This window comes from Anas acuta, chromosome 10 (genome assembly GCF_963932015.1).
Source record: "Anas acuta chromosome 10, bAnaAcu1.1, whole genome shotgun sequence".
Classification (NCBI taxonomy): domain Eukaryota; kingdom Metazoa; phylum Chordata; class Aves; order Anseriformes; family Anatidae; genus Anas; species Anas acuta.
In genome coordinates, this window is record NC_088988.1 from 6,588,932 (window position 1) to 6,599,744 (window position 10,813).

The 10,813-nt window shown below is 38.5% G+C and overlaps 1 protein-coding gene across 2 annotated transcripts; it reads right to left on the reverse strand.

The window, feature by feature from the left end:
* Positions 1-4,086: 4,086 nt before the first annotated feature.
* CLEC3A (C-type lectin domain family 3 member A) lies at positions 4,087-10,419 on the reverse strand. 2 transcript variants are annotated; one of them, XM_068693637.1, is made up of 3 exons: positions 10,194-10,419; positions 7,961-8,041; positions 4,087-5,682 (listed from the first exon to the last, which is right to left on the reverse strand). In XM_068693637.1, the coding sequence occupies exons 1-3, from the start codon at positions 10,306-10,308 to the stop codon at positions 5,297-5,299; spliced, it is 582 nt and encodes a 193-aa protein (XP_068549738.1). In that variant the 5' UTR covers positions 10,309-10,419; the 3' UTR covers positions 4,087-5,296. The 2 variants fall into 2 exon arrangements, with proteins under 2 accessions (XP_068549738.1, XP_068549737.1); XM_068693636.1 differs by lacking the exon at positions 10,194-10,419 and adding an exon at positions 8,977-10,125.
* Between the last annotated feature and the right edge of the window lie 394 nt (positions 10,420-10,813).

Genomic DNA, 10,813 nt, shown 5'->3' on the forward strand with positions numbered 1-10,813 from the left:
AGATAATGTGTCAAAGTCTGTCCTTAGTATATATTGAGAATCTCTCACACTACAGCAGGAAAAGATATACTGGCAGATATATTCAGAGGGTATATTCAATTCCTTTCTTCTTGTTTCTGTTTTCAATCAATTGTTATTTCATAGATATACTTTTGCACCACATCTTTTTTTCACTGGAACCTGCTAATTCCTTTCATAATTCTTACTTCTTTTAGTGCAGAACAGCCTTATAGAGATGACCAGATTTTACAAATTTGCAATTTGCAATGTTACATGATTGGTATGGAATATACCAAGGACAGGTTGCTTCCAAGAATTCCCAGACTTTATTGCAGCAACAGACTAGGGGGTTAGCAGGATGAACGGGCTGAAACTTTCCTAGAAACATCTCATCTGTATCATAAACATCCTACAGCAGCACTCTTAACTCATAGAGGGTAAGTGATGGGTTTGACGGCCTTTTCTCTGCTCTTGGATTACTTACCAGCAAGTGGTCTATGTACTGCTCTTGAGGCCAGTGGGGCAACTTGTGCTCATGCCCTTCAAAAAGGTTTATCTGCTCAGAGACTTCTAGGAAAAAAAATGGAAAAACTCTCTGATATTTTTCCAAACAAGTAATACCAGCATCACCAAAACATTTTATAGTTGTTGTTTTTTGTTTGTTTGTTTGTTTAAAAAAAAAAAAAAAAGATATGAAAGCTCAAAAAAATTACTGGCAATACCAGTTTGTCTTCAATGGTTTACTCTATTGCTCTGGCATATATTTAGTCAGTTAGGTCTGATGTGACTTTAACTTGGTTCTAACTTCTAATCAGGTGGGATAAAAGTAGCAGAGAAATCTATTTACTTAACTCCTGTCATTTACTAACTGAAAATTAATGATACCTGCAACTGCTAAAGCTCAAAACTGATCTATTTGCGTTTTTAACTGTAATAACAAAAGTGGGCTGATAATGTCAATAACCCCAAAGCCAAGATAAATTTAGGTAAGAGTAAACATCTCTGAAGATAATGTTTGAACCTCTGACCTTGGTGCTCAGAATAGAGGGAGCTGTTTCTCATCTACTGTATCCACATAATTATGCCTATCAGTCTGAAAGTTTGCAGTAGCTATGTTCTTATATGAAATAGTTTAACTTTGTGTAGCATGTATGAAATATATATTTGCAGTAGGAACAGAAGTTGTTTTCTTTCCATTTTTCTAATCAATTAAAATTATAACATAAATATACACTGTACAATGCATTTGAACTAAGACAAATATCTCAGTCTTCAGCAGACTACAAGGAAATTAACTGAAATAGTGCCTTGTCAAATTTGGATGGCTTTCCTAGAATAAATTCACATGCACTATCCATGCTTCTACTTCATTATATTATTCCTTGCTTAATTAGATACTAGCCACAGTTTGTTTTGTGCTTTTAATCTTGGTATATTTTACATTGCTTTAGCTAGCTCAGACTGAGTGCTCAGCTAAGTATGGAAGATGATAATTTGTTTAACAGTGTGTTAGATTCATAGAGCAGTTCAACAGGAACCCATTCACTGCACTAATCTCATAGCTCACACTCATATAATTACTCTAGATGTACTGGAATAAATATGCAATATAGTACTTGTCAGTTGGATGCTGGGTATAGCATTCTCTGACCCGAGTCCCAAATGAGGTTGACTTGATGTGGGCTTTTTCATAGGAGGGAAATTCAGGGTCTCTGTCAGAAGACAGGGGAGCTCTGGAAGGAGCCGTCTGCCCTCCTCACTCTCAGCTGCTGTCTTTGTAGTCTGGCACCTGGATCCTTCAGCCCAGCCCCCTCCACCACTCCCACACATGCACACTCAACCGCTGCACTCAGGACGGGGGTACACATGTGTCATAATTCTTTTCCTCCACTGGATCTGGTTCTTGGGGAAGGAAGATAGCCTAATGGCCAAGATACTGGCTGCAGGAGGTTTCATTTTCTGTTCCTTGCTCAGCAATTCTTTATTTCAATCCTTTACTTTTTAATGCTTCATCTTTCCCTATGAAAAATGGGGATTATAATCTTCCTTCTGACTATCTAGACTGTAAGTCTAGGCAGTAACCCAAAATCCACTGTATTTCAAACATGAGAAACCAGCACTGCACAGGACTCGCAACCCTCCCTGAGGGGCTGGAGAGCAGAGACTCCAGAGGGAGTCCAGCTGCCCTGCTCCCAGAGGAACTCGGGACAGATCTCCGCGGATCCTCTGTCTTGAGAACCCCTCTTTAGGGAGCGCCCCGGGACAGCCAGCGGCGAGAGGCGCTGCCCAGTGCCCGCTGCCCGGCCCCGCTCCTGCTTCAGCACCGGCTGCGGGCGGACAGCGGCCGGGAGGGCCGGTGGGGGGGTGGCTTAGAGCAGTGTCCCAGCTTTGGCTGCATTTGGGGCAGGAAGGTTGGAGTGAAACTTCCCTTGGGGTGAGATAGAGGAGCAGGGAAATCCACAGGCAGATAAGGTGAAGTCTATGAGGGCAAATGTATGCGCAAAATAAGTGGGGAGAAAAATCACATAATATTTAACTTGTCATGATGATGCAGTTCTAGGGATGGTTTTAGGATTTTATTTTTTTAATTTTTGTATAGTCAGGGCCCAGTTCCTGAGGGTTTTTTTTGTTTGTTTGTTTGTGTGTTTTTGTATCACAATGACTGCTTGAAGAGAGAGTCCATGAAATACTTTGAGTTAAATATATATATATATATATCTGCCTAAAATGAGTGTTTGCTAATACTTGTCATCAAACACAGAAATAATGTTATGTTTTGCTGCTGAATATTAAGCACTTCAGAAAATTAACATGAAGGCTTTCAAAAATGTATAGTTTTCTTGCTAACATACTAGTATGTGCTTGGACAAGTTACACTGCACTTTACCTTTAGGAAATAGTAGGAACTAGAAGCAACATTTTCTACGGTAATAGCACTTAAATAACACTTCAAACTTTGTAGGGTCTTCATTCTGCTCTTGTACCACTAGGTGGGAGTGTTGGAGCTTTTTCCGTGGTTGGTTTGCCTAAAAAGTTGCTGTCGTGTCTTGCTGAATTCCCGGCCACCCAAGTAATCCCCAACTGAATGGTGATGACAGCCCAGTATGGAAATGGGGAATCACTATGTGACCGCCCCCGCCCTCATGCTGTCCCCATCCGCAGGGCAGAGTAACAATACTGCACGAAGTAAGGACCGTCAGCTAATGAAGGCTGTCAGGAATCGGGAGCAGGACTTGTGGCTCTTAATTCCCTTTGGGCAGCTGTGCATGCCTGTAATGGGGACCAGGGTGCAGCCTTTGCAGGGGTGAGGAACCCAGGGCTGGAATTTGCAGTGAAAACATCACCAAGAGACCTGAGAGGATTTCAGAAACTAATTACAGGAGACCAGGTAGAGAATCTAATAATTTAGGGATCTGCTTGGAATGGAAAAGGCAGGCAATGCCCTACATTATCACGAGAGAGGAAAATAATTGATAAATGTTCACCAATAACATCTATAACTGTTTTCATCTCCTGCCTGCAATTTTAGAAACTTGGCTCTACTTCAAAGTAGATTGAAGAAAATAGGACATAAATTTTATAGACTCATTGCAGTTTGATAGTGGTTTATTGTAAATTGGTTCTTGAATTTGCAGTGAATTGTTAATTTGACTGTAGCTGTAGGGATATGCTCAGATACTGACCTATTTCAGACAACCCAAACTCTTAATTGCGTTAAAATGTAGGTAAAGAGAGTATTGCTTCCCAAACTCAGTAAAGATTGGTAGATTTTGAGAGAAAAATTGGAATGTCCAGGGACTTCTTGCTCCTTTAACTCAGAAGCCAAGTAAAAGAAGTCAGAATTAGACCCATTTTACAAATTAATAAAGTGCTGGAAAAGTGAATTAATTACAACACATATTACAGGGCTGCATAGAGTGTTTGCATCTCATACAGCACTTATGCATATAGGGACCTAAATTTTGTTGGTACATGAGTAAAGAAAAGCCGCAGTATAATTTGCCAAAAGATCTTTTGAATCCTCAAGAAAGTACTAGGAAGAATGGCCTTTGAGTGGATGCTTAAGCTTTCAAAAATACTACTACATTTAAATACCAGTAATTGCACATTTATTGCACAAATTAAGAAAATCTGCACAATTAAAAGAGAAAAAGTAGAAAATAGCCTTCAAGCAACAATATATTTAAATCATTAACTGAAATTCCCTTACACAACAGAGAAACTGCAGTTTGTAACATGAAGGCAAATCTATATTGTGATGTTAAGACAGCAAAAGAACAACCAGCACATTTTACTTCATTTTCAAACATTGGCTGTTAAATTGAAGAATTTACGTGTGGCCAAATGAGTGATGGTTTGGCCCCATTCCTTTGTGCCAGTCAGGCATGCTACCTGCAATGTGGAGAGAGGGGTACTCTCCCCTCTGTTCATGCATTCACACAGTGTTACTGTCTGAATTATAAAGCCTCCTTCTGATCCTGCAGGAGAGGCTTTTGCACATCTAACTAAGGACATCTAACATTTAACATTTTGCACATCTAACCATCCTAGAGGTATGATCTAGTCCCAGATTGCTTTCTTCTATGGGAATCTTCTAAATAACATTTAATATTTAGCCATAATTGAGACATTTAAAAGCAAACATATTTAGAGTAACTGATGTTTAGAACAGCTATTTCCCCATTTTCTAGCAGTGTATCACTTTTTACTCCATGTAGTTTAAAAACTATCATCAGATTTTCATTACATTTAGCTTTCTTAGCCCAAGGTAAAACTTGGTCACAGATTTTTCCTGTTAAACTCCATAAGGATGATGGCCATTTTTCACAGGAGCTTACATTACACCAGAGTCCTCCTTACACTCTGGGGCTAAGATGACCCCTACATCTTCTATTAGCACATGGCCCCATGAGGCAAGCTTCTGTAAATTTCCAATAAGTTCATTAGAGATCTGAGACAAAGCAGATACCTTCCTACATGGAGATACAGAATTCAGAAACAGCTGAGTTCCAGCAACCCGAACATCAGGCTGAAATAACATGGCAAAAGATGATGCAGTACAGATCAAAACATAATATATATTCCTGTACATGATGAGAGCACTCACTAAATATAACATTTTAAGCATCTGAATAGAAAATAAATTAATAAAGGAAAACTCTGTTTCAGGAAAGAGTGACTACAAGGCAGGAGACAGATACTTTTAATTCACCACTGTCTAAGTGGGAGGGGCTACTAACAAGCAAAACTGCTTGTTAATAACCCAAAACATGGTCGTGGTCATTTGTGTATGAAATTATGGGATCAAAAATTCACAGATATATCTTTTGGCAGTACGGCAGACTTCATCCACCCACTTGCCTTGTGATGAAAAAAAGACACAATTTTCACGCTTCCCCCCATTTGGTTGGGCACGATCCCAGTTGAAGTACTGTAGAGCCATGCCATTGACATCAACAAACTTCCCTTCATTTACCATGTCATTGACACCCAGCCAAAACTCAGACACTCTAGGCATGCTTTTCTTGCCATAGTCTCGAAGAGTATTTGTTTCATCGCTATTCCTTGGGATAGCCAGAGTCCCTCCCTTGGCTATGCAGTCTTCATTTGCTTCATGAAAATGCTTGGTGCCTTCTGATATGAGGTAGCACTTCTTATGGGCCTTTGTCCCACGAAGACAGACTGTGAACAGATATTGGTTTGCAGCTTCAGTAAAAAGTAAAAGCTTTGAATGATGTTTCCTAAAATGATCGTTTTCTAAAGATCTATCCCTTCAAAATCTAAATTGAAATGAGGTAAAGTGGCTTAAATCTATAAAACCTTTTTGAAAAGCTAGAGCACCCTCACCACTGAGCTTGCGTGACAATCTGAACAAAGTAATATAAACATTTGCATTTATAAATCTGTTTGGCTTTAGTTCTACTGGAACATATCAGGGAAGTCTTGCTGTAAACTACAACTATACTAGAACATGACTTTGGCATCTGCTCTGTGACTGAAATTGCCTTGCAGAACCATTGTCAGAGTTCTTCCAGCCTGAGATGTGTCTGGGCAGGCTTGCAGGAGTCAATCCTTAAGCTTCACTCTCCAGCTCTCCTAATGCAGGTATGTGACAAATATGACTCTCACAAGAAAAATTACAAGAGAACTGTCCTCAGAGAAGTGTTGCTTCTGAGTTGAGGAAAGTAGCAAAGGGCTTGAATAAAATAGTGCAATAGTTATTTTTAGAATCTGCATCTGACTACTTCCATCCCATTTCATTTATTGCTTAAACTCATCTTGTACTTATGTTAGAAATGTCATGAAACAAGATGAACATCTTCTGCCCTGATGTTTTCTATAGTCTGTTTCTAATTCCTGTCATCTGTTCTAGTTAAAAAATAAATTAAAAGGTAATTATGTATCTGATCAATGGAATATTGAAATCCAATCTGGACCATATCCTATGTCTCATTTTTTTTAGTAATTTTAGTTGCAATTGTCATTGCATTCCTTGGCTGCATTTTCTAGATAACCTCTTTATATTTGTGCTTATACTTCAGACTTTGTCCTTTCCAAGTGCTAAGCTAGACAATGAGCAAAGAAAAGTAATGAAGATATTTGCTAAATTTTTAATTCTTTAACAAATTTATATTCATAGGAAAGATCAGAGAGACCTTATCTACTTCAACAAGGATGCAGTAATGATGGAGACCAGCCCTCTTTAGGGAGGAAGTATGTGCTGCTAAATGGCAAGTGGCAACATTTCACCATATGCAGAAAGGAGAACTAGGAAATTCAAGCAAAAGAAGGAATCAGATTGTATTATTCCTTCAAAGTGCTTGCAGCTAAAAAATCTACTTTCTGAAATATCATAAAGGCGTTAATGAATGCAGTCAGAGCTACAGGGGTCATAGGTCTCTTTTTGCCAAATTTGGAATCCAGTTGAACAGTGTGGGTTCTGAATTTAGAATACAGCTCAAAATAAGTTTTGAGTATAGCAAATCTCCTGGCTCTGGTTTCATTTCTAAGCCACTGCATACTTACTCTCAAGCTCCTTCTGGAAGCAATACAAGAACTACTTTTAAACAAGAACTACTTGTCTAGCATGGTTTTCCTCTTTGAAGAAATTTCTAAAGTCCTCTTATAAGAAATTTAAAAGAAAAATATTTAATAAAGCTCAAAAAACTCTGTGTAACCCAAAATGCAAAACAGGACATCCCAGATATTACCATCCCTAAGCAAAATATGTTCTATTTCATGTGAATGATGTAATTTCCTCTGTAGTGTCCTCCTGAACGTGTTTAAATGCCAAGTTTTGTGTCAACAGCTGTGAAAAAGCAGAACTGTCTAGTAGGTGTGCATGTATTTACCCTTCTTATTTTGTTTGGAAATTTCCATCTGACTATGAAATATTTAAAGGACTCTGCACATTGATATAGGATACTTCTGAACTCACAATGAACGCTACGTAGAAATTGTAAGGCAACATTCACGTTTGCATTCAATGTTGCAATCTGCACACCTTAAGAAAACTCAGTCTTTTTTTTTTTTTTTTTTTTTTTTTTTTTGAGATTCTCATCCTTTTCCATGGCCATTTTTGTCTCGATCATTAGCCCTTGTTTATTTCTGAGCTGGGGACCCAACTCGTTGACCATCTAAACTTTCAAACCCAGCAACCCTCATGCCCTTTTCTGGTTATGTCTAGAGTGCCCAAGAAGGCAAAGGCAGTCCTTGCTCCAGAATGATTATTGCTCTTAGTGAAGAGCCACCACTTGTACACCATTAGTTCATACTTGATTTTCCCCAAATACTTCCTTCAACACTTGTTTTACCATTATAGCAGTGTCATGCTATGGTTCTAAGGAGATGTATTTCTCAGTCACAAATCCCCTTAAAGAGACAGATGAGAGTAAAGAGCATGAGAGAATGAAGGCAATGATAACTTCTGGAAACCATTGACCAGTGTAAGCTGCTTTACCTGTTTGAAGTGCTTGCATTTCTTTGAGAGCATTTACTTCTCGCCACAATTTGTCAATCTGAGTCTTTAGGTCATCTTTTTCTTAAATAAAACAAATACAGAGAAATAAGCAGATATACAAGGAAAAGAAAAAAAAATCACATTATTTTTTATATGAACAGCTGTTGGGTTTCTGAGGTTTCTGAGCTAAGGTATATTTTGTCTTTTTTAAGAGTTTTCCTTAATGAAAGGTTTTCTGTAGGGTTAGTATATATATATTAAAAAAATATATACACCATCATACTTTTAATCTTATTTTCAGTTGGACCATATCCTGGTAACTAGTTCAAAATCATCAACTGTTGCTGCTAATCACTATTTAGTTTGCTGGTATCTAATTTATAGCAAAATTTGCCTATTTACTTTTGCACCTGTACAATGTGGTGTGTGGATATACATGTATGTATACATAGATATATACATATATGTATCTGCTATAAAAATAACAGCAGAACAGAAGTTGTGATTATTCAAAGAAATGTTATTTCTGGGAGCATAAAATTTATACACAAATCTTGTTTTAATACAGTGAAGGACGTTGACATAATCTAAGTTCATTGCCTGAATGCATGCAGACAGGCTTGCTGAGCTGCAGTCTCACGTACCCTGATTGAAGGAGGAGCATTCCATCAGTACAGAGAAGGCCTGGTGACTTAAGTCACTCACATTCAGCCTAAATCACCATTTTGTGACACTTAGAAAAGTACCAACAAGATGGTGAGACAAAAAAAAAGACATGAATTTGCACACAATAACTCCATTTCCATGTCTTTTCCGTTTTTCCCCTTAATCGTTATACTAGCCCACCACAATCAAACAACTAGCAGACACGTTTCCATTGCACAAGATTACAATTTGATTGCAGCAGTAACCAGACCTTCCAGAAGCCACAGTAAAGAGCATGAGGAATAAATAAGCTCTTTCACAAGCAGCAGAACTAACAAACCCACAGTTCCTACAGATTCGTGTTACATCGCCTAATCCTCCAGCTGCACCCCAGAAAGCTTGTCCCTTCTGCACATTCCCTCCAGTCGGAGGGAGGGACCTTGGCTGTCCTTCGTGACTCCCTGGCTCCCTAGGGCAGAACTCCCAGTCCATGCTTGCTCCTTCCTACAATTCCCATTTCCAGTTCGTAGTGACATCTCCATGTTCCCTGTCTGCTTTGAAAGAGGCAAAAAGCAGAACAGCTGAATGCATGCAGCTGGTACAACCTTTTCATAGTGGCACACAACACAGATTTTTTTTTGCACCCACATTCTGAATTTCACAGTATCAGGCAACTTATCTTTAGTACCTCCATTATTCTGCTAAATTAGTTCAAATGCAAAAGTTATTAGGGGAAAGCTGACAGACAAATGTGCTGGCAACACTAATCTATAAGCAGCATTTCCTTAGGACATCAAGCAAAAAACTAAAGAGATTCAAAGGGAGAAATAAATATATATAACTTTATAGCTCCAAAGCAGCATAATCATGTTGTAAAATGACTTTGTCAAAGCTGTATTTTTTTTCCCACTGACTAGGAGTTTAAATATTTGCCATTAGTGTAACCTCCATCATACACTTTTATTAGAAATAAGCCTTTAAATTAAGTACACAGACTTTTCCAAACACTGGTCAATGGTTTTGTATTTGCTTTGTAAGCTTTGCTCTGGGAATTTATTCTTTTTCTGCTAATTCCTTTTTATTAGTTTGACTTGCCATTTCGCCATACTTCTCACACAAGTAAAGTAATATCCCACAAATATTACACAGGCGTTCTGTTAAAATTAGGAAATGGACAAAAATTTGAACAATACCCTCAAAGCTTTAATATTTTATTCTGTTCTTTTCCATCATGTGTACACGAATTTCTGATCTTAGCCAATATAACTGTGTAACTAGGAATGATTGGCCAGAGCCCTCCCTCAGCTGTACCTGTGAGCCCTAAATAATATCAACAGAAATGAACAGGCATAACCAAGCAAGGTATTTATACCTGCTATACAGCTCTATTTCTATAAATCATTCCAGTACATTATTCTTGGTTTTACTGACACGAAAGTATTTTAAAGGCAAATATAAGATACGATCAACTATCATTTGTTAATAAACATTTGCATAATGCTACTTTCTGATTCATGCAATGTTAAGTACAAAGTAAACTTGGATAGTCTATAAGCCTCTATCCCTCCTCCCAGTTAAAACCCAGTACCTTTCACTCTACGTTTGCTGTGCTTCCTGGCTTTGAATTTGGAAGCCTGGCTGATGGTCTGATCCAGCAGTAAAATACTTATGAGTAGAAAAATCCTAAGCCCGGTTTGTGCCATCTCTTTTCTTAAGAACTTAAAAAGAAGCTTCAAGAAATTCTCTTCAGCGGCTGCAAGAGCAAGTCACATAGACGCATCTCACCAGGGACTGACTGAGGTCAGTTTTATAAAAGCATAGTGATAGGGTTGGCTGCACTCCTTGCTTACGAAATGTGTTTAATACTTAAGCTGGCTGTAGCATAAGGTACCCCCTTGTTCTCACATCTCATCTGAAATTCCTGTTTCCTTTTCGGGTTCAGCTGGGACAGGTTGCTTTTAAGGGCACTGAACAGTGCATGGATTGCCACAAATGAATGCCATTTCTTCAGAGATTAAGTTTTATTTTTGAAGCTAAAGGTATGCATAAGCAGATGGATGCTCAAAAACACCTAGTGCAATGTCAGCCTCAGGAAGGAGGGGGTAGCCAAAAGGTTTCTACAAACCTAACAGGCTCACCCAAGGTGGCTCTGACTCAAGCTGGTTAAGTTTAGACAAAAGCCATGATCTTATTTACATTCAAACAACA

Coding starts and splice junctions, on each gene's coding strand:
- CLEC3A (XM_068693636.1), bottom strand. CDS start 9,097: ATGGACTGGGAGTTCTGCCCTAGGGAGCCAGGGAGTCACGAAGGACAG. Junction 8,042..8,976: donor GGGTGCAGCTGGAGGATTAG/GCGATGTAACAC, acceptor GTTTTATTTAAG/AAAAAGATGACCTAAAGACT. Junction 5,683..7,960: donor AATGCAAGCACTTCAAACAG/GTAAAGCAGCTT, acceptor ATCTGTTCACAG/TCTGTCTTCGTGGGACAAAG.